Source organism: Mobula birostris, chromosome 5 (assembly GCF_030028105.1).
Source record: "Mobula birostris isolate sMobBir1 chromosome 5, sMobBir1.hap1, whole genome shotgun sequence".
Taxonomy (NCBI): Eukaryota; Metazoa; Chordata; class Chondrichthyes; order Myliobatiformes; family Myliobatidae; genus Mobula; species Mobula birostris.
Window position 1 is genome coordinate 197,343,756 of NC_092374.1, and position 24,224 is coordinate 197,367,979.

Consider the following 24,224-nt stretch of genomic DNA (forward strand, 5'->3'; position numbering starts at 1 on the left):
ACTCTTCCTATCCATGAATCTGTCTAAATGTCTTTCAATATACCCACTTCAACTCTTTCCTCTGATAGTTCATTCCACCAGTGGTGGTGGTAAAGGCAGATACATTGGGGACATTTAAGAGACTCTTCAATGCGCACATGGATGGCAGAAAATTAGAGCTATGTGTGAGGGAGGGGCTAGATTGATCTTGGAGTAGGTTAAAAGTTCAGCACATCATTGGCCTTTACAGTTCTATGTTCTATATACCCACCACCATCTGTGTGAAAAGTTGCCCCTCAAGCCCCCTTTTAAATTTTCAGCTGTGGTGAGAAGCGAGAGCAGAGCGAGCGAGTGGGCGGATGGCCCTTGCGTCAGGCACCACTGCTGAAGATACAACGCCTGAAAGGTTCACAGGTGAGCGGTCTCCGTCAGTAGTTGTACTATTCACCCTCCACGTAGTTTGGTCTATCACTTCAGGCACCATCTGCTGAAAGGAGTGGCCAGGGTTGAACACGTGCACAGCTTCAGTCCTGGCATCTCATCACCTGATCAGCCAGCACAGTAGTACAGCAGTTAGCACATCATTTTACGTCACCAGTGCTAGCAGCCCAGGTTCAATTTAATGTCAGAGAAATGTACACAATATACATCCTGAAATGCTTTTTCTTCGCAAAACATCCATGAAAATAGAAGTGCCCCAAACAATGAACAGTTAAACGCGAGAACCCCAAAGTCCCCCCCAACAGCTCACCCCCACGCATAAGCAGCAGTGAGCAACAATCCCCCTCCCCCCGACAAAACAAAAGCACACCCGCTACCAAGCGCAAGCGTGAGCTAAGCGATAGCAAAAACACAGACCTTGCAGTTACCCCAAAGACTATCGCAATTCATCCGGCATCTGGCAACCCACAGGTTCTGTCTCTCCCTGGCAAAGGGAGAGGGAGGTGTCCCACATTTTCACAATTGCCACCACTATGTGTAAGGAGTTTTTGTGTTCTCCGCATGATGCATGCAGGGTACTAAGTTAATGTAATTGGGTAGCTTGGCTTGTGTCCCTGCTCTGTCTCTAAACAGGTTTGTAAACATGTTTAAAGAAAGTCACATTAACAATGAAATATGAAATTTATGTCAAATCAAAATCGGCAAGGGTTGTACCAGGAGCAGCCTGCAAACATCAGCACATTTCTTGCTCCAACATAACATGCCCACAACTCATTACCCCAACCCGTACATCTACAGAATGTCAGAGGAAACCCAGTCATGGGGGGAATGTATGAACTCCTTACAGAGAGAGTGGCAAGAATTGAACCCTAGCACTGTAATAGCACAACCCTACCACGCCACCCACAAACTGCGCAAAAGCTTTGTCTCCAGTACCACCAAAATAAAAGTGGTCTACCATTTTGTAAACTCTGCTTTAATTAAGGTGACGTTACAGCAGAAGGTGGTGCAGTAAAGAAACAAAGCTGCTCCATGCTTCATTTGGCACAAAACTCGCTTTGTTTAATATTTACAGTGCAAGGACTGCAAGCTCCAGGCAAGTATACACTTGGGCCTCATGTTAAATTAGTTCCCATACACCATACAAAAAAATATTACAACACTTTTTCTGGTTGCACTTTCAACTGCATTAACAGAAACAAACCCACATAATTCCACATGCTTGCTCAAGAAACAAGCCCCATGTAAATAAACACGTGATTTCCTTGTAGTTCTGTTGATTGGCAGAGGCTGCACAACATAGTTGCCCGGCTTTGCGCTTGCATTCTGATTCCCCAGGAGCAGCTGCAGCCATGACAAGCAATGTGCTCACGCAAACTCCTTTAAAGAAAGTGGAACATGTGCAACCACGCTGGAAAACATCCCGCTCGGTTCATGGGCATGATTTCGTTACTAAATTCAACCAAAAAATTCCAAAGACATGATGATGCCAAGGGGTGAAGAATTCTGCTCCCCCTCTCAACAAGTTTGCAAATAATCTCAAAATATTTGTTGGGAAAAAAAAAAATAGCAGGTGAATGAACATATTTTGCAGAATGCACACCCGATGGTGGCTGTCAGTGGCGCTGAATGTTGGGAAGGGTTATTGAGGGAGAAGGCAGAAGGAGGGGGGAGACAGACATCGATGCCACTGGCCATTCTTGACACGCTATCCTTTTCTTCTTGCTACAGATGTCTGTGGAATGTCATAAAAAAAACAATTTAAAAGCCATACTTTAACAAAATGACCAACTTGTTGAAGCAAGAATTCAAATTTTCTTTTGGCTTTCGGCAATTGTGGGTCACTGTGTGAAACTGCAGTCTTGTACATCAGCCAGGGGCACGGCCTGCCATGAATCGTTGGACTATCACGTTCACCTTACTGCTTCTGCTGCATGGCCTCCTTCCTCGCTGCGTCCTGCAGGAGCTGTGTGTCAACTTCGTCAGCCGGGAGCTGCACGTAACGCACCACAGAACCGCGGATGAAGCAGTTCTTCACAGAGAGCTGGAAAGGAGAATAATCCACGTGAAGGAACAAGAACAGCCCCTGGCAACAATACCAATGCAAAGTGAGTCAAGTAACTTGTGTTTATTTTCATGCATATTTATTTTTACTCAGTGGCCACTTAATATACCAGCTTGCTAATGCTAATATCTAATTAGCCAAACATGTGGTAGCAACTCAAATGCATAAAAGCATACAGACATGATCAAGAAGTTCAGTTGTTATTCAGACTGATTATCAGAATGGGGAATGAATGGGATGCAAGTGACTTTGACCATAGAATGACCATTAGTGCGAGATAGCGCGGTCTGACAATAGGAATGCAGTGGTAACTCAAATAACCATGCATTACAACAGTAGTGTGCAGAAGAGTATCTCTGAATGCACAACACGAACCTTGAAGTGGATGGGCTACATCAGCAAAGACCAGAAACACACATTGTGGCCACTTTATTAGGTAGAGTTTATTTCTGGGTATAGAGTATTTCTACAGTTTAAAACTTGATTCACTGGAACATTTTTGTCATGCCCAAGTATGGTAGATTACATTACAAAAAGTACTGTGGAATTCCACTGAAACATTGGAATTCTGCCTCCTCTTACTGAACCAATTTGTATCCAATTTTCCATGAGCATTTGCTTTTTAGAAATATCAGCCTGCTATGAAAAATTTTGCCAATTTCCCCCCCCCCCCCCCCCCCCCAATACCTTGTCTGGTTTCTATAAACCCATGACTACTACATACATGGCAAATAAAGCTGATTCTTCATTCTTGATTACGATCAACACTCCTAGTAGTGCTGCCTAACATTTAACATTGCATTGCCAAAAAACTCTACAGGTATAGTGATAAATCGGAAAGTAGATTAGAAATAAATACTTAGCCATCCGAGTCTCTGAAGTGGCCAGTTGAATGTATATACTAATTTGTGTGCTGCAAAAAAACTTACTTTTCATGCCATTTACACCATGGGTGGGTACACCTAAAAAAAAAACTTGCAAAGGACATTTCAATGGGGAACCAAGCATTTTGTGGACATCAAGGTGTTGGCAGAAGTACTCACTCCAGTTGTAAGCTCATCTGATTTCCATTCTCCCTGTATATCTGTTTGCAAACCCATCCCCAACTCCTTTACCTATTGGCAAAATAATGATCAGGCCATAAACCCTCAGTCTTCCCCACACCCGGGGAACTCTACAACTGCCCCTCAAGCCTCTTCAGGAAGGGAAGCGGTCAACCACTGCCCAGGCCTTGCCCCCTCCTCACTACCATTATCCAGCAGGATGCTCATGTCCCACACCACCAAGTTCAGGAACAGTTATTAGCCTGCAACCATCAAGCTCTTGAACAAGTGTGGATAACTTCACTCATTGTTACTCTGAACTTCTTCTATGACTTACAGACTCACTTTCAAGGGCTCTTTACAAAAGAAAGATTAGCTTTATTTGTCCCATGCACATTGAAATATCTAGTGAAATGCATTGCTTGCATCAGTGACCACAGTCCACGGATGTCTAAGCAAGTGTTGACAAGCTTCCATCACTGACATAGCATACCCACAATTTACTTACTCTAACATGTGTGTTTTTGGAATGTAGGAGACGACAGAGCACCTGGAGGAAACTCACACAACCACAGAAAGAACATGCATACTCCTTTCAGACAGTGGGAATTGAACTCATTGATTGCTGGCACTGTAAAGCTTTTTGCTAATGAGGGGATCGGCTGTGCTGGATTGGGTGTTGTGCAATGATCCGGAGGTGATAAGAGAGCTTAAGGTTAAGGAACCCTTAGGGAACAGTGATCACAATATGATCAAGTTCACTGTGAAAGTTGAGAGGGAAAAAATAAAATCCAATGTGTCGGCATTTCAGTGGAATAAAGAAAATTACAATGGCCTGAGGGGAGAACTGGCCAAGATTGACAGCTAAGGGACACTAGCAGGAAGGACAGCACAGCAGCAATGGCTGGAGTTTCTGCGAAAAATGAGGGAAGTGCAAGACAGATATATTTCAATTAAGAAGAAACTTTCAAAGGGAAGGAGGACACTACCGTGGCTGACCAGTGAAGTCAGAGCCAAAGTAAAAGCAAAAGGGAGGACATACAAGGAAGCCAGAGCTAGTGTGAAGATAGAGGATTGGGGCGCTTTTAAAAACTTGCAGAAGGAAATCAAGAAGGTCATTCGGAAGGAAAAGATGAATTATGAGAGGAAGCTGGTGACTAATATCAAAGGTGGTACTAAAAGCTTTTTTTTTAAAATAAAAGTATATAAAGGGTAAAAGAGAGTTGAGGGTAGATAAAGGACCAATACAAAATGACGCTAGAGATATTGTAATGAGAAATGCAGAGATGGCAGAGGAACTGAATGTGTATTTTGTATCAGTCTTCACAGTGGAAGATGTCTGCAGTATATCGGACATTCAAGAGTGTCAGGGAAGTGAAGTTTGTGCAGTGAAAATTACAACTGAGAAGGTGCTCAAGAAGCTTAGAGGTCTGAGGGTGGATAAATCTCCTGGACCCTGATAGAATGCACCCTTGGGTTCTGAAGGAAGTAGCTGGAGAGATAGCAGAGACATTAATGATGATCTTTTGAGAATTGATAGTTTCTGGCTTTGTATCAGATGACTGGAAAATTGCAAGTGTTAGTCTGCTATTTAAGGGTGGGAGGCAGCAGAATGAAAACTATAGACCTGTTGGCTTGACATCAGTGGTTGGGAAGTTGTTGGAATCGATTGTCAGGGATGATATTACTGAGTACCAAAGCCAGCATGGTTTCCTGAAAGAAAAATCCTGCCTAACAAACCTACTGCAATTCTTTGAGGAAATTACAAGCAGGGTAGACAAAGGAGATGCAGTAGACATGGTGTACTTGGATTTTCAGAAGGCCTGTTACAAGGTATCGCACAAGAGGCTGCTTAGCAAGATAAGAGCCCATGGAATTACAGGAAAGTTACTAGTGGGGATGGAGCATTGGCTGGTCGGCAAAAAAGAGGGGGAATAAAGGAATCCTATTCTGGCTGGCTGCCAGTTACCAGTGGAGTTCCACAGAGATCGGTGTTGGGACCGCTGATTTTTACGATGTATGTCAATGATTTGGACTATGGTATTACTAGATTTGTGACTAAATTTGCTGATGATACAAAGATAGGTGGAGGAACGGGTAATGTTGAGGAAACAGAGCCTGCAGAGAGACTTAGGTAGTTTAAGGGAATGGGCATAGAAGTGGCAAATGAAATACAATGTTGGAAAGTCTACAGTCATGCACTTTGGTGGAAGAAATAAACAGGCAGACTATTATTTAGATGGGGAGAGAATTCAAAATGCAGAGATGCAAAAGGGACTTGGGAGTCCTTGTGCAAGATAAACTAGAGGTTAACCTCCAGCTTGAGTCGGTTGTGAAGAAGGCAAATGCAATGTTGGCATTCATTTCTAGAGGTATAGAGTATAAGAGCAGGGATGTGATGTTGAGGCTCCATAAGACACTCATGAGACCACACTTGTGTGCAGTTTTGGGCTCCTTATTTTCAAAAGGATATACTGACATTGGAGAGGGTTCAGAGAAGATTCACGAGAATGATTCCAGGAATGAAACGGTTACCGTATGAGGAATGTCTGGCAGCTCTTGGGCTGTATTCCCTGGAGTTCAGGAGAATGAAGAGGGAATCTCACAGAAATGTTCTGAATGTTAAAAGGCCTGAGCAGATTAGATACGGCAAATTTATTTCCCATGGTAGGGGATTCTAGGACAAGAAGGCACGACTTCAGGATTGAAGGATGTCCTTTTAGAACTGAGATGTGGAGAAATTACTTTAGTCAGAGGGTGGTAAATCTGTGGAATTTGTTGCCATGAGTAGCTGTGGAGGCCCAGTCATTGGGTGTATTTAAGGCAGAGATAGACAGGTTCTTGATTTGCCAAAGCATCAAAGGGTATGGGGTGAAAGCAGGGGAGTCAGGTGACTGGAAGAATTGAATCAGCCCATGATTGAATGGCAGGGCAGACTTGATGGGCCAAATGGCCTACTTCTGTATCGTATAGTAACTATTATACAACCACACTGCCCTTATCAACTCACGTTCTCAGTATTATTTTCACATGCATAGTTTGCCTTCTTTTGAAGATTTGTTATTTCTCAGTCTTTATGTACAGTTTTTCCATAAATTTTATTCCATTTCTTTTTCCTTTCTGTAAACATCTGCTAGAAAATGAATCTCAAGGGAGTAGATGGTAACAAATGTATTTTGAACTTTGAATCACCATCCGGACTCCACATAACCTCTTTAGTTGTTGAGCCCCTCAGCAAGTGGAACAACAACTGTGAAACGGGGAGATGACAGAAACATCCTCAGTCCCACAATATCCAAGATTGAGTTAACATATGAAGAGCAGTTGATGGTTCTGAGCCTGTGGAGTTTAGAAGAATGATTTGGGGGGGGGGGGGGGGAGGGAGGGAAAGAAGGGGATCTCATTGAAACGTATAGAATATTGAAAGGCCTGGATAGAGTAAATATGGAGAGGATATTTCTGATAGGAGAGTCTAGGACCAGCTTCGATAGAAGGATGTCACTTTAGAAAGAGATTAAGAGGATTTCTTTGGGCAAAGCGTGGTGAATCTGTGGAATTCATTTCCACAGGCAGCTACGAAGGCCAAGTCTTTTGGTATACAGTAGGTTCCAGTAAAGTGGGCCATCAATTATTTGGGACAACGCTTGAGAAATAGAAACTAATCAAAAACAAAACAGCCGGGACTCTCCTCATTGATAAGAGATGCTATGCCACTTAATTGGGACAGCAGACAGTTGCCAGCTGCTGAACCATTTCTAACTAGCACTAGTCGAGTACACTTGTGTGGCCATAGATACTACACCATGCTTAGAGCGAACAGTTTTTAAAATAGTGTCAGTTGTGTATTTTTGTGTTCAAAAAGCAGTGATTTTTTGTCGGTGATAGTTGGTGGGAAATAAGCAGCAAGACAAGTCAGAACTGTTTTGCTCACTGCAGTTTCAAACATTTAAGCTTGGAGATGCCAGTAACATCCGGGAGTAAAAATGAAATGATTTCACTATTTCAACAGTCACAAACTTCCACAATCATCCTGAATGTTATAATGAAAAAGATTTGGAGAATGCAGTCATCAAAAGCATTGCATGAAGGCAGTCCATCAATTGCACCCAGGTATCTACACTGATTTTGTCCACTTACAGTCAAAGGAATGCGGCAGCATACAATAGATTAACTTCCGTCGATAGCCATTAGGAACTAATACAGTTTTATAGGACTATAGTAGAATTGGTAATGATTTGACTTGTTCTGTATTTGACTTAAATACATAATTTGTTAACTCAGTTAAACAGCTTGTCTTTTTAAATATACCTTTTTAACCATTTCCAAGAAACTTCAGCTAATTAGGGCAGCCACTTCATTGGGCCAAAATGTAATAGTTCCGATGTGTCCCAATTAACTGGAATCCACTTTTTTAAAGTGGAGGTTGATAGGTTCTTGATTAGCAAAGGTGTCAAAGGTAATGGGGAGAAAGCAGGAGAATGAGAGAGAAAATAAATCAGCCATGATCGAATGGTGGAGCAGACCCAAAGGGCCGAGTGGCTTAGTCTTCAAAGGTTCATGGACTGTCAGAAATCTGATGGAGGGGAAGAAGCTGTTCCTCAAATGTTGAGTGTGGGTCTCCAGGCTCCTGTAACTCTTCCCCGATGGCAGCAGAAGGTTATCCCAGATGGTGAGGGCCCTTCTTGATAGACTATCATTAATAAGCAGCTTGGACTAGTGTACCCATTGCTTAGAGGGCTTCAGCTCGGTTTGTATACAAAGGATATAGATACACGCGTAACCAGATTATACTTACTGTGTATATTATGAACGAAGTACATTTTTGTACTTTTAAAACCTGCAGCTGTATCACACGAAAAGGTAGGAGTCAGAGCACTACAACACACAGGTCATTCAGCCCATCTAGTCTGTGCTGGACTATTATGCAGCCTAGTCTCTTCTCAAACCTGCATCTGAACCCCTTCCATCCACGTACTTATCCAAACTTCTCTCAAATGTTCAAATTGATCCCCCATCCACACTCCATATTGTACTGCCGTGGCCTGCATATCACATTCACATGTTCCCTTAAACATTTCCCCCATAAGCTATGACCCCTTAGTTCTCATCTCATGCAACCTTAGTGGAAAAAGCCTATTTTCATTTACCCTCTCTATACCCCTCAATATATATATATTTTTATATATACTTACACCAAATCTACCCTCATTTTCCTATGGTCCAGGAAATAAAGTTCTAACCTATTCAACCTTTCCCTAGAACTCAGGCCCTCCAGTCCCAGCAAGATTCTTATAGATTTTCCCTGTACCCTTTCTTTCTTATTGATGTCTGGCAGTTCCTGAAGGCTGTCTTTGGGCAGACCCTAGACTATCATTACAAGGAGATTCCCCAGCATTTTGCAGTGCATGTGGCCTCTGATCAGTAGAGTGCAGGTTCACTAGAACAAACCCAGTTGGAGTATACAGGATTACAACACTCACCATGTGCGGATATTTCTCTGGGTCAGTGACACTGATATCTGTCAGCTTGATGTTCAGATACTGAAAGAGACAAGACAGGAAATCAACCTCTAACCATTCATTCTCCAGTGAATTTTAGACTAGGGCCACACACCACTCATCTTGGTAGGTCGATTGCAGTCGACCTGATCTACTCAGACCTCCACCGACCCTTAAAAACCACAGAGAGAAGATTCTAGCAGCCTATGGGCATCGTTAGCCATGGCTGGCAGCTCATCAAGATGGAACACCCTGATCTCAAACCTCCACTGCCTCGCAGCTATACCCACTCACGGGGAAGGCTTTGAGAGTAAACCCAGCAGAAAAATCTGGAGCTGCAGTCCTGCGTTGAGTTCAGTGCTGACTGGCAGCCCCTGCGATATCGCTGGTAGCAAAACTGTATCGGTCTCGGCTTTTCCTTTGGATTCATTAGCTGCATGGAGACGGTGAGCCTGCTACGCGAGCAACAGTTTGATCTACTGCCCAGACTTGTGTATCAGGTAGACGGCGAGGCTGCAACATCCATGATCAACCCCGAACAACAGAAGGCATCAAGAGATGCTGCATCTCTACTTGATGGGTGATTTACTGCATCCTATGCAGCCTCCTCAAGCAGATTAGGAACCCCTTCATCCAGCACCTTTGCTCTGTCCTCTGCAACATACAGGATGCCCTACTGGCCACTCATTTTAATTCCACTTCCCATATCCACTCTGGCACATCCTCTGCTGCCACAATGAGGCCAAATACAGGGTGGAGGAACAACAGCTCATATTCCATCCAGATAGTCTCCAATCTGACAGCGTGCACACCAACTTCTCCAACATCCGGCAATCACTCCCCCGACTCTCCTCCCCACCCCACTTGTTTGAACTCATTATGGTGACCCCTTCACCCCTTCTCTTCCCATCCCATACCCTGTACTTCCCTACCTCCTTCTCTTTATTCCATGGTCAACCCATCACCTCCAGCTTCTATCATTTATAACCCCCCCCATCCCCCAAACCTCCCTACCCATTCATTGACACACCCATTTCCTGCCAGTTTGAGCTCCTCCTCTCCACTCTATTCCAATCAGCTTATAAGACCACAAGTCCATAAGCCATGAGCAGAATTACACCATCATGATAGTCATTCCATCATGGCTGATTTATTATATCCCTCAACCCATTCTCCAGCCATTTCCCCGCAACTTTGGACACCCTAATTAATCAAGAACTCCTCAACCGCCACCTTAAATATACTCAATGAACTGGCCAGCACAACTGTGTGACAATGAATTCCACAGATTCACCACCCTCCAGCTTAAGTGGACATCCCTCATTTCTGAGGTTGTGCCCTTTGGGCCTAAACACACTATAGGAAACATCCTCTCCACATCCATTCTATGTAGGCCTTCCAATATTTAATAGGTTCCCATCAGATTCCCCCCTCCATTCTTCTAAACTTCAGTGAGTACAGGCCCAGAGCTATCAAACATTTCTCATATGTTAACTCTTTCATTCTTGGGATAACTCTTGTGCACCTACTCTGGACCCTCTCCAATGCAAGCAAATCTTTCCTTAAAGGGGCCCAGAACTGCTCACAATACTCCAGGGCAGTCTAACCAATGCTTATAAAGCCTCAGCATTACATCCTTCCTTTTATCTTCTAGTCCTCTCAAAATAAAATGCTGACATTGTATTTGCCTTTCTTACCATTGACTCCACCTGCAAGTTAACCTTTAGGAAATTCTGTGCAAGAACACCCAAGGCTCTTGGTACCTCTGATTTTTGAATTTTCTCCTCAAATAGAAAACAGCCGTTATTCCTTCTAGCAAAGTGCATGTCCATGCCCTTCCTTCCACTATATTCCATCTGCCACTTCTTTGCCCATTCCCCCAATCTGACCAAGTCCTTCTGCAGGCTCCCCACTTCTTCAACACAACTTGCCCCTACATCATCTTCGCATCATTTGTAAACTTTGCCACAAAGTCATCAACAGCACTGACATATAATGTGAAAAGCAGTCCCAACACCATCCCCTGCAGCAGACCACTAATCACTGGCACCCAACCAGAAAAGGCTCCCGTTACTCCCACTTTTTGCCTTCTGCCAGAAAGCCAATTTCCTGTCCAGTACCTTTCCTGTAATACCATGGGCTCTTATCCTTCCTATTTTAAAGAGTGGAGTGACATTTACAATTGTCCAGTCACCAGAACCATTGCAGAATCTAGTGATTCTTGAAAGATCATTACATAGAAACATAGAAAATAGGTGCAGGAGTAGGCCATTCGGCCCTTCGAGCCTGCACCGCCATTCAGTATGATCATGGCTGATCATCCAACTCAGAACCCTGTACCAGCCTTCCCTCCATACCCCCTGATCCCTTTAGCCACAAGGGCCATATCTAACTCCCTCTTAAATATAGCCAATGAACTGGCCTCAACTGTTTCCTGTGGCAGAGAATTCCACAGATTCACCACTGTGTGTGAAGAAGTTTTTCCTCATCTCGGTCCTAAAAGGCTTCGCCTTTATCCTCAAACTGTGACCTCTCGTTCTGGACTTCCCCAACATCGGGAATAATCTTCCTGCATCTAGCCTGTCCAATCCCTTTAGGATTTTATATGTTTCAATCAGATCCCCCCTCAATCTTCTAAATTCCAATGAATATAAGCCTAGTTCATCCAGTCTTTCATCATATGAAAGTCCTGCCATCCCAGGAATCAATCTGGTGAACCTTCTTTGTACTCCCTCTATGGCAAGGATGTCTTTCCTCAGATTAGGGGATCAAAACTGCACACAATACTCCAGGTGTGGTCTCACCAAGGCCTTGTACAACTGCAGTAGTACCTCCCTGCTCCTGTACTCGAATCCTCTCGCTATAAATGCCAGCATACCATTTCGCCTTTTTCACCGCCTGCTGTACCTGCATGCCCACTTTCAATGACTGGTGTATAATGACACCCAGGTCTCGTTGCACCTCCCCTTATCAGCCACCATTCAGATAATAATGTTTTCCTGTTTTTGCCACCAAAGAGGATAACTTCACATTTATCCACATTAAATTGCATCTGCCATGAATTTTCCCACTCACCTAACCTATCCAAGTCACCCTGCATCCTCTTAGCATCCTCCTCACAGCTAACACTGCCACCCAGCTTCGTGTCATCCGCAAACTTGGAGATGCTGCATTTAATTCCCTCATCCAAGTCATTAATATATACTGTAAACAACTGGGGTCCCAGCACTGAGCCTTGCGGTACCCCACTAGTCACTGCCTGCCATTCTGAAAAGGTCCCGTTTATTCCCACTCTTTGCTTCCTGTCTGCCAAGCAATTCTCTATCCACATCAATACCTTACCCCCAATACCATGTGCTTTAAGTTTGCACACTAATCTCCTGTGTGGGACCTTGTCAAAAGCCTTTTGAAAATCCAAATATACCACATCCACTGGTTCTCCCCTATCCACCCTACTAGTTACATCCTCAAAAAATTCTATGAGATTCATCAGACATGATTTTCCTTTCACAAATCCATGCTTTGTCCGATGATTTCACCACTTTCCAAATGTGCTGTTATCACATCTTTGATAACTGACTCTAGCAGTTTCCCCACCACCGATGTTAGGCTAACCAGTCTATAATTCCCTGGTTTCTCTCTCCCTCCTTTTTTAAAAAGTAGGGTTACATTAGCCTCCAATCCTCAGGAACTAGTCCAGAATATAAAGAGTTTTGAAAAATTATCACTAATGCATTCACTATTTCTTGGGCTACTTCCTTAAGCACTCTGGAATGCAGACCATCTGGCCCTAGGGATTTTTATCTGCCTTTAATCCCTTCAATTTACCTAACACCACTTCCCTACTAACATGCATTTCCCTCAGTTCCTCCATCTCACTGGACCCTCTGTCCCCTACTATTTCCGGAAGATTATTTATGTCCTCCTTAGTGAAGACAGAACCAAAGTAATTATTCAATTGGTCTGCCATGCCCTTGCTCCCCATGATCAATTCACCTGTTTCTGTCTGTAGGGGACCTACATTTGTCTTAACCAATCTTTTTCTTTTCACATATCTATAAAAGCTTTTACAGTCAGTTTTTATGTTCCCTACCAATTTTCTCTCAATCTTTTTTCCCCCTTCCTAATTAAGCCCTTTGACCTCCTCTACTGGACTCTGAATTTCTCCCAGTCCTCAGGTGAGTCACTTTTTCTGGCTAATTTGCATGCTTCTTCTTTGGAATTGATACTATCCTTAATTTCTCTTGTCAGCCACGGGTGCACTACCTTCCCTGGTTTATTCTTTTGCCAAACTGGGATGAACAATTGTTGTAGTTCATCCATGCAACCTTTAAATGCTTGCCATTGCATATCCACCGTCAACCCTTTAAGTGTCATTTGCCAGTCTATCTTAGCTAATTCATGTCTCATACCTTCAAAGTTACCCTTCTTTAAGTTCAGAACTTTTGTTTCTGAATTAACTATGTCAGTCTCCATCTTAATGAAGAATTCCACCATATTATGGTCACTCTTACCCAAGGGGCCTCTCACGACAAGACTGCTAATTAACCCTTCCTCATTGCTCAATACCCAGTCCAGAATAGCCTGCTCTCTAGTCGGTTCCTCGACATGTTGGTTCAAAAAAACCATCCCGCATACATTCCAAGAAATCCTCTTCCTTAGCACCCTTACCAATTTGGTTCACCCATTATAACTGCTGTTCCTTTGGTGCACACATTTCTAATTTCCTGTTTAATACCATCCCCAACCTCACTACTACTGTTAGGTGGCCTGTACACAACTCCCACCAGCGTTTTCTGCGCCTTCGTGTTATGCAGCTCTACCCATATCCATTCCACATCCTCCCGGCTTATGTCCTTCCTTTCTATTGCATTAATCTCCTCTCTAACCAGCAATGCTACCCCACATCCTTTTCTTTCATGTCTTTCCCTCCTGAATATTGAATATCCCTGAATGTTGAGCTCCCATCCTTGGTCACCCTGAAGCCATGTCTCTGTGATCCCAACTATATGATATTCATTAATAACAATCTGCACTTTTAATTCATCCACCTTGTTACAAATGCTCCTTGCATTGACACACAAAGCCTTCAGGCACGCTTTTACAACTCTCTTAGCCCTTATACAATTATGTTGAAAAGTGGCCCTGTTTGATGCTTGCCCTGGATTTGCCAGCCTGCCACTTTTATTTTTTGCTTCTACCCTCATTTTACACCTCTGTCTCTCTGCACTGGTTCCCATCCTTGTTGTGAACTAACCTCCTCTCACCTAGCCTCTTTAATTTGATTCCCACCCCACAACCATTCTAGTTTAAAGTCACCTCAGTAGCCCTCGCTAATCTCCCTGCCAGGATATTGGTCCCCCAAGGATTCAAGTGTAACCCGTCCTTTTTGTACAGGTCACGCCTGCGCCAAAAGAGGTCCCAATGATCCAAAAACTTGAATCCCTGCCCCCTGCTCCAATCCCTCAGCCACACATTTATCCTCCACCTCATTGCATTCCTACTCTCACTGTCGCGTGGCACAGGCAGTAATCCCGAGATTACTACCTTTGCGGTCCTTTTTCTCAACTCCCTTCCTAGCTCCCTATATTCTCCTTTCAGGACCTCTTCCCTTTTCCTACCTATGTCATTTGTACCACCACCTCTGGCTCCTCACCCTCCCACTTCAGGATATCTTGGACACGATCAGAAATACCCCAGACCCTGGCACCAGGGAGGCAAAGTACCATCCGGGTCTCTGGACTGCGTCCACAGAATCGCCTATCTGACCCCCTTACTATCGAGTCCCCTACTACAACTGCCCTCCTCTTCCTTTCCCTACCCTTCTGAGCTACAGGGCCGGACTCTGTGCCGGAGGCACGGCCACTCTCGCTTCCCCCAGGTAAGCCGTCCCCCCCAACAGTACTCAAACAGGAGTACCTATTGTCAAGGGGCACAGCCACCGGGGTACTCTCTATTACCCAACTCTTCCTCTTCCCCCTCCTAACCGTGACCCACTTGTCTGCCTCCCGTGGCCCCGGCGTGACCACCTGCCTGTAACTCCTCTCTATCACCTCCTCACTCTCCCTGACCAGACAAAGGTCATCGAGCTGCAGCTCCAGTTCCCTAACGCGGTCCCTTAGGAGCTGCATCTCAGCGCACCTGGCGCAGATGTGGACGTCCGGGAGGCTTGGGAGACTCCAGGGCCTCCCATATCCGGTACCAAGAACAACAAACTGTCCTCACACTCATACTGCCCCTCTCCTCAAATAACAACAAAAAATGAATACCAAACCTTCCTCGCCTCGCCCGTTTCCGCCTAAGCCTGTTGAGCCGAAGCCCTTAAGCCTTCACTCTGCTCCCGGCTCACTCTGCTGCCCGCAAACTACGCTGCCCGCTCTATGAGGCTCTGTTCCTTTTAAATCTGCGCTTCACTGCCCGACATCACACGCCTGCGCAGTCCCGCCTCTCTGAACGCCGATGGAAAAAAAAACTGAAAAATTCAAAAATGTCTTCCTCCGCACTCCCACTCCGATTCTCAGACTCCCTTCTTCTTACCAATGCCTCCACAATCTCTTCAGTCACCTCTTTCAGAACCCTGAGGTGTGGTCCGGGTGGCTGAAACAGTGGTGCTAGAAAGTTAGTGAACCCTGTAGAATTTTCTGCTCCTGAATGAAAATGATCAGATCTTCACAAACCCTAAAACTAGATAAAGAGAACTCAACCAAATAAATACAAAAACGTGAAATGTGTTCATTTGCTTATAGTGAAAACTGATCCAATATTACACCTCAAACACAAGGAATTCTGCAGATGCTGGAAATTCAGGCAACGTACATCAAAGTTCCTGGTGAACGCAGCAGGCCAAGCCGCATCTCTAGGAAGAGGTGCAGTCAATGTTTCAGGCCAAGACCCTTCGTTAGTCCTGACGAAGGGTCTCGGCCTGAAACGTCGACTGTACCTCTTCCTACAGATGCTGCCTGGCCTGCTGCATTCACCAGCAACTTTGATTCAATATTACACCTATTTTTTGGAAGTAGTATGTGAACCTTTGCTTTCAGTAACTGGTGTGACAGTTACATAACAATAATTTCACCAAATATCTCTGGTAACTGTTGATCAGTCCAGCACATCGGCTTGCAGGGATTTTAGGCCAGCGGTCCCCAACCACCGGGCCGCAGACCGGTACTGGGCCACAAAGTATGTGCTACCGGGCCGTGAGGAAACAATATGAGCCCACCGCACTTTTCCTCATTCCCTGTCACGCACTGTTGAACTTGAACATAGGGTTGCCAACTGTCCCGTATTTGCTCGGACATCCTGTATATTGGGCTAAATTGGTTTGTCCCATATTTCCCCTGCTAAGGTACAGCGTTCCTATAAAACCTTCTGTGTCAAAATGGCGTGAAGCGAAGTAGTAATTACCATTAATTTATATGGGAACATTTTTTTGAGCATTCCCAGTCCCAAAATATAACCTAACAAATCACACCAAATAACACACAAAACCAAAAATAAATAGCACTAACATATAGTAAAAGCAGGAATATGATAACTACACAGCCTATATAAAGTAGAAATAATGTACAGTATAGTTGGGAAGATGAAAACAAAATCGATTTGTGGGGAAAAAAAAAATCGGCACGTACATGCATGCGCACATAGGTGCCCACGCAAGCCTTCATGGTCATGGTAGTCTTTCCTGGGGTAAAGTGCCCGGGATTTGACTGCTACTTTTGTCCCTTATTTGGGAGTGAGAAAGTTGGCAACCCTAACTGTAAAAGACATGTTGAGGTGAGTTTAACCCTACTTGAACATCACCCTCCCCCCCCCCCGAAGTCCACAAGAATATTGTCAATATTAAACTGGTCCGTGGTACAAAAAAGGTTGGGGACCCCTGTTTTAGGCTATTCCTCCTTACAAAATTGCTTCAACTCTGGGATGTTGGTGGACTTCCTTGCATGAACTTCTTCCTTCAGGTCCTTCCACAACATTTCTATAGGATTATGGTCAGGAATTTGACTTGAAAATTCGTGTTTTAGAATGTCCTTTTTAAACCATTGTTGTTGATTTACTCTCGTCTTTCAGATCATTGTCTTGTTGCATTATCCAACTTCTATCAAGCTTCAAGTGATGGACGGCTAGCCTGACATCGCCCTGTAAAATGTCTTGATACAATTACGAATTCATTGATCCCTCAGCAATTGCAAGCAGTCCAGGAGCTGAGGCAGCAAGCCAGCCCCAAACCATGATGCTCCTTCCACCAGGCTTCACAGTTGGGTTGAGGTTTTGGTGTTAGTGTGCAGTGCCCTTTTTCCACCAGACATAGTAATGTACATTTCTGCCAAATATTTCAACTCTTGTCTCATCTGTCCACAGAACATTGTCCCAGGAGCATTATAGAACATCCAGGTCATCTTCTGCAAACTTGAGACATACAGTAATGTTTTTGTTTAAAGGAGGCAACTGGTTTCCTCTACGGTGTCTGTCCATGGACACCATTCTTGTTCAGTGCTTTTCTTATAGTGGATACATGAACAGAGACTTTAGCAAGTTCTAGAGATTTCTGCAGGTCTTTTGCTGTTACCCTTGGGTTCATTTTCACCTTTTTCAGCATTGCACATTGTGCTGTTGGTGTGATATTTGCAGGACACCCACTCCTAGGGAGAGTAGTGACAGTACTGAGTTTCCTGCATTTGTAGACAATTCCTCTTACTGTGGACTGATGAACACTCAGGTCTTTAGAAATGATTTTGTAGCCTTTTCCAGCTTCGTGCACCTCTACAATTCTTCCAAGGCCTTCTGAAAGTCATTTTGATTGAGGCATGGTGCACATGAACACATCTTTCATGAGAAGAGCAGGCTCTTTCATGAGAAGAGCAGGCTCTGTCAGCAACTTGACTGTGTCTTTTTTAATATAGGGCAGGGCACGTCTACAACCCACACCTCCAATCTCATTTCCATAATTGGAACACTCGACCCCAAAGTCCTGACGAAGGGTCTTGGCCTGAAACATCGACTGCACCTCTTCCTAGAGATGCTGCCTGGCCTGCTGAGTTCACCAGCAACTTTGATGTGTGTTGCTAGCTTTTGTAGAAGGCATTATACTCCAGAGGTTCACATACTTTCTCCAACAAATACATGTAATATTGGACTTTTTTTCCCTCAATAAATAAATGAAGTATAATGCTTGCGTTATTTATTCTATTAGGTTCCCTATCTAGTTTTAGTGCTTGCATGAAGGTCTGATCACATTCTATGTCATTTATGCAGAAACAGAAAACTCTAGAGAGTTCACAAACTTGCTAGCACCACTGTAGACTTTTCAGCTCCCCAAGCGCCTTCTCACTCACTTCTACCCTCAACAATCTTGTATTTTTGGATTTCTGCTAGTGTCTTCTACCATCAAGACTCAAGTTCATGCATCATTTCTTTGTCCCCTATTACTACCTCTCCAGCATCATTTTCAAGTGGTCCGATATCCACTCATCTCTTTTTCACTCTTTATACATCTAAAGTAACCATTGGCAACCCCTTTCCTATTATCGGCTAGCTTACCTTCATATCTCATCTTCTCTCTCCTTGCGGCTTTTGCAGTTGCCCTCTGTTGGTTTTTTAAGTCTCCCATTCCTCTACCTTCCCACGATTTTTTGCAATATTTTATGTCCTGTCTTTTGCTTTTTAATGCTGTCTTTGACTCCCCCCCCCGCCCCCCCATCAGCCACAGTTGCCTCGTCCTAACTGCAATTTTGCCCCATCATTTGCTGTCCTTCCTCAGGCTCACTACAGACTGCATCTGGTTGTGTACCAACTGCCCAATCCTCAGCCCCATCACCCTAGTTCCCACCCACCTGCCAAATTAGTTTAAACCCTCTCCAACAGCTCTAGCAAACCTACTTGCAAGGATATTGGTCCCCCTCACATTCAGGTGTAACCCACTCCTTTTGAACACTTCATAACTTCCCCAGAAGAGATCCTAGTGATCCAGAAATCAGAAACCCTGCCCCTCCTGTACCAATTCTTCAGCCGTGCATTCATCTGCCAAATCATCCTATTCTCACCCTCTCTGGCACATGGTACACAGACAGCAATTCAGAGATTACTACCCTGAATGCCCTGCTTTTCAGCTTTCTGCTGAACTCCCCATATCCTCTCTTAAGGATCACCCTTTTCCTACCTATGTAGGCCTCTGCCTCCCTCCTCCCCCCCCCCCACCCCACTTCTTTGCTTTTAAGTTACAGCACAGTAACAGGCCATCATGGAACGAGTGCACACTATCCAATTACACCCACATGACTAATTGACCTTCTAACCCATAAACCTTTGGAATGTGGGAGGAAACCTAAGCACCCAGAGGAAACCCACATGTCAGAATAGGAATGGGGATGGGGATAGGAGTTAAAATGAAATTAAAATTAAGAGTGGAATTTCCCAGTGGTCAACCATTTTCATTCTCATCCCCATTCCAGTTCCAACGTGTCAGCCCATGGCCTCCTCTTCTACCACGATGTGGCCACACTCAGGGCGGAGGAAAAACACCTCACATTCCGTCCAAGTAACCTCCAACCTGATGGCATGACTATCGATTTCTAACTGCAGTAATTTGTGTTTCTCCACATTCCCCACTCTGGTCTCTTACCTCTTCTCCTGACCCTCCTATCACCTCCCTTTGGTGCCCCTCCTCCTTCCTTTTCTCCCAAGATCAACTCTCCACTCTCAGATTCCTTCTTCTCCAGCCCTTTGCCCTTCCCACCTGCCTGGATTCACCCATCATCTTCTAGCTTCCCCTCCCTCCCCTCCCACCATTTCTTCCTGGCACCTTTCCCCTTGCTTTCCAATCCTGATTAAAACATCGACTACTCATTCATTTTCATAGACGTTGCCTGACCTGCTGCATTTCCCCAGCACATTGTGGGTGTTGCTCTGGATTTGCAGCATCTGCATAATCTTGTGTTTAAGGAAATACCAACGTCCAAGACTGAAAAAGCCTCCAAAAAAAAAAAAAAAAAAAAAAAAAGCAGTGTATCAAGTCCAGTCCATCACGGGAGTAGCCCTTCTCCACCACTGAGCACATCTACAAGGAGTGCTGTAGCAAGAACGTAGCATCCATCAAGGATCCCCCCCCCCCCCCACCATCTAGGCCATACTCCCTTCCTGCTGATGTCACTCTGAAGGGGGGGTACAGGAGTCTTAGGCCCCATACAAGGTTCAGGAACAATTATTACCCTTCAACCACCACGCTCCTGAACCAGCATGGATAACTTCACTCATCTCAACATAGAACTTACTCCCTGACTCTTTCAAGGACTCTTATGTTGTCAGTGTTATTTATTTACTATTATTAGGTTTTTCTTTTGTATTTACACAGTTGGTCTTTTGTACATTGGCTTTGCCAGTCTTTGTTCTACTGTGAACGCCTGCTGAAAATGAATTTCAGGGGAGTACATGGTGACACATACCTACTTCAATAATCAATCTACTTTGAACTTTGAATGAAGGCAGCTCAAGAGAAGTAAACAGCTTGCAAGATTATTTCTCACTTTGCTTTATACCGCAAGTCATTCTTAACAGATGAATTTTAATATTCAGTGAAGTGAAATTCAGCAAAACGCACCTGGTCAACGGAGTGTAGAGTTCCGCAAATGCTGAAAATAAGGACAGAGTTGCATTAGAACCCGTTTTCTTTTCAGGAATAAAGGCACATTACCTTTTTATGTATTTGCACATAATACACACTTACCTCATACCCCTAGTTTAAGGTGCATTATGAAGCTTCACAAACTGCTGAATGCATTGAACTAAAATAATAGGCCCATGCCTCACACTCCAGTCTGGAAAATACTGACATCTGACACACGACACACTTGAGCAAGGTTCTTTTGTTAGAATATGGGCAAGAAGATCATAAGACATTAGGAGCAGATTTAGCCATTTGGCCCATCAAGTCTGCCTCTGCCATTCGATCATGGCTGATTTATTATCCCTCAACCCCTTTTTCTTGCCTTCTCCCCATAACCTTTCATATCCTGACTAATGAAAGTTCTTGATCAAACATTTTGATCAAAGTTCAAAGGAAAATATAGTATCAGAGTACATATGTGTCACCACATAGAACTCAGATTATTGTTCTGTGGGCATACTTAGCAAATCCTGTTTACGGTTACAAATCCTGTTTACAGTTACTGGTTTATGAATTTGCCAAGTATGCCCGCAGGAAAAGAACATCAGGATTGTATGTGGTGACACATGTAAATTTGATAATAAATTTTACTTTCAACTTTGATCAAGAACATATCAATATCTGCTTTAAATATACCCCACGACTTCCACAGCCATCTGTGGCAATGAACTCCACAGATTCACTACCTCTGACTAAAGAAATTCCTCCTCATTAAAGGGACATCCTTGCATTCTGAGGCTGTGTCCTGTGATCCGAGACTCCACCATTCTAGGAAACACCATCTCCATGTCTACTCTTTCTAAATCTTTCAATATTGAATAATTTTCAATGAGATTCCTCCCTCAGTGTTCTGAACTCCAACATGTATAGGCCCAGAGCTGTCAACTGTTACTCATACTTCAACCCTTTCACCACCAGGAGCATTCTTCTGAAACTCCGTTGGACCCATTTTTGGACCCAATGTCAGTACAAACTTTCTTTGATAAGGGGGCCAAAAATGGTCACAATAGTCCAAGTGCAGTCTGAACAATGCCAATGAAGTGTTGATTCACCATCTTTTAGGGAGGTTTCTACGATCCTTTGTGAGAGACGATTCCTGACACAATCCTGAACAATTTGGTTTAGGCTCACTTTCCAGATAATCCCTCGCCAGATCCGCACACAGCAGGTTGCCTCGCAACCTACCCAATCAGAACTCTTAATCATCTTAAAAGACCAGATTTGATTAAACTTTAACCATTGACAGAGTTTCACGTTCCTAGGTGTCGTGGTCCAACTGCACTGATGTCACAGCCAAGAAAACTTATCAGCTCCTCAGGCCGCTAAAGAAATTCAACATGCCACAATTGACTCCCACCCGTTTTCATTGATGTACCAGCTTAGTATGGCAACTGATCTGCGTGTGATCACAAGAAACCACACAGAGTACTGAATACAGCTCAGCACATCACGGAAACCGGCTATTCCACAACCCCCACCCCCGTATGGACTGTCTACACTTCTCGCTGCCTCAGTAAAGCAGCCAGCGTAATCTCCACCCACCCACTTCTCCCCTCTCCCATTGGGCAGAAAATACAGAAGCCTGGAAGCATGTACCGCCAAGCTCAGAGACAGCTTCTGTTCCCCTGTTATTAGGCACAATAAGATGAACTCTTGGTCTCACAATCCACCTTGGTATGATCTTGCACTTTATCACCAACTTGCATTGCAGAATAAAACATTACTAAAAAAGTGCAATGTTATTGAATACTTATCCTACCTCAAAGATTTGATCTGTATGAACAGTACACAAGACAAGCCTTCGACTATTTCATGTGATAATTATAAAATAATTCCAACACAAAAATAACCTCAGCTAGAATCCATTTGCTTTTCACTGAGGTCCATCCCCCCCCAAAGAGAGCTCAGTTCAGAAAACAGATCCCACCATGTACCACCAGACTCGAGCATGGTTTCTATTCCAGTTGTGAGACCCTTGAATGGTATCCTTGTCATGGCTCCTGCATCTTATTTGTCTACCAGCTTTCTCTGTAATTGTCACCAGATTCTGCAATGCTTTCCCTAGCTCAGTATGTATGCAATGATCAGTATGCATGGCATACAAAACACTGCATCTCAGAACACGAGACAATAATATTGAACTCTCTCCCTGAAAGCAGGAAGTGCTTAGCCATGATAACTTGGCTTTAAAAGTTGGAGACACACAGGAAATATTTAAGAAAGACATCAAATCAGAGGAAGACAAGATGTAAAAGGAGAAGTGAGACTGAAGACATTAGTAGGAATCATCTGTATTCTGCTACAATCAGAGACAAACCAAATGGCGCACTCACCTCAGATCATTCTTGAGTTCCACCACCACATCTTTCCCAACAAGGGATTTGAAAAATGAATAAAATAACTAAAACAAAAAAAAAATAAGATTAATAATGAGCCAAAGCACGCTTCAAAGGTGTTCAAAATTAGCAAAGTGCAGTTCATCCTGGAGATGTTTTATGAGGTGCTACTGGACTTGAAACCCAGTGAGAAGATAGTGCATTTAAACCTGCTCCTCCCAGTTTACAAACACCGTACACATATGAACAGGTTGACAATTTAGCTCCAGAGTGAGCTGCTCTATTGTCAGGAGATTGGACTCGGATACAGCATTACACCAAAACCGGCAGCGAGGCAAGGGCCCAGGCCTGCAGGAAAGTCCGAGGCTCCAGAGAGGCCTTCCTCACGAAGGAGAAGGAGGCCCCTCCGGCTGCTTCCGACCCTCCCCCAGCCCCTGGGACTTGAGCCGCGGACAAAGCCCGGGATAGGAAATCCCTGGTCACTCACCATGGTGGCTCCCGACTCCTAATTCAAACTCCCACTGATTGACGCTCCACTCGCCCGGGTGAACCCGTTCTCGCGAGAACTTATCCAGCTCCCCCGCCCCCGCCCCGTTTGATTGACAGCCGTCACGTGGTTACCCCTTCCCTCTCTCATTTCTACTTCTACCTGAAAAAAGAAGTTTTGCGTGCAATCCATACAGATTTCAGAATCAGAATCAGGTTTATTGTGAAATTTGTTAACTCAACACGTCGATGCATCCAGGTGGTTCAAGGGAAACAATAAAAAGATGTAACAATGGTGCTAGTGCACAGAGAACACTGCACCGCCTGCTCCATCCAGACCATGCTGTCTTCTCACTCTATCATTGGGCCTTAGGTCCCACACCACTGGGTTCAGAAACAACCCTCAGCCTGGATAACTTCCCTCGCCACAGCCCTGAGCTGATTCTACGACGTGCAGACTGACTTTCAAGGACTGTACAACTGGTGTTCCACAGTTTGTCTTCTTTTGCACATTGGAGTTTGTTTTTGTAGATTCTATCGTACTTCGTTATTTTTCATGTAAATGCCCGATAGTATACAATAACATGTACATGCTTTGTTTAATAAGTTTACTTAGAACTTTGAAGGGAACCATCAAATAGACCTGTAACAGCAGGATAGAAAACACAAAATACTCCGCAGATGCTGGGGTCAAAGCAACACTCACAGCACACTGGA

At 44.1% G+C, this 24,224-nt stretch overlaps 1 protein-coding gene across 2 annotated transcripts; it reads right to left on the bottom strand.

Annotated features, from left to right (window-relative positions):
* Positions 1-1,456: 1,456 nt before the first annotated feature.
* smx5 lies at positions 1,457-23,597 on the bottom strand. Of its 2 annotated transcripts, none has more exons than XM_072257399.1 (5): positions 23,509-23,597; positions 23,019-23,086; positions 20,620-20,650; positions 9,009-9,068; positions 1,457-2,464 (listed from the first exon to the last, which is right to left on the bottom strand). In XM_072257399.1, exons 1-5 carry the CDS (start codon positions 23,509-23,511, stop codon positions 2,339-2,341), a joined length of 288 nt encoding a protein of 95 aa, XP_072113500.1. In that variant the 5' UTR covers positions 23,512-23,597; the 3' UTR covers positions 1,457-2,338. The 2 variants fall into 2 exon arrangements, with proteins under 2 accessions (XP_072113500.1, XP_072113499.1); XM_072257398.1 differs by having other exon boundaries at positions 1,457-2,506.
* Positions 23,598-24,224: the final 627 nt, after the last annotated feature.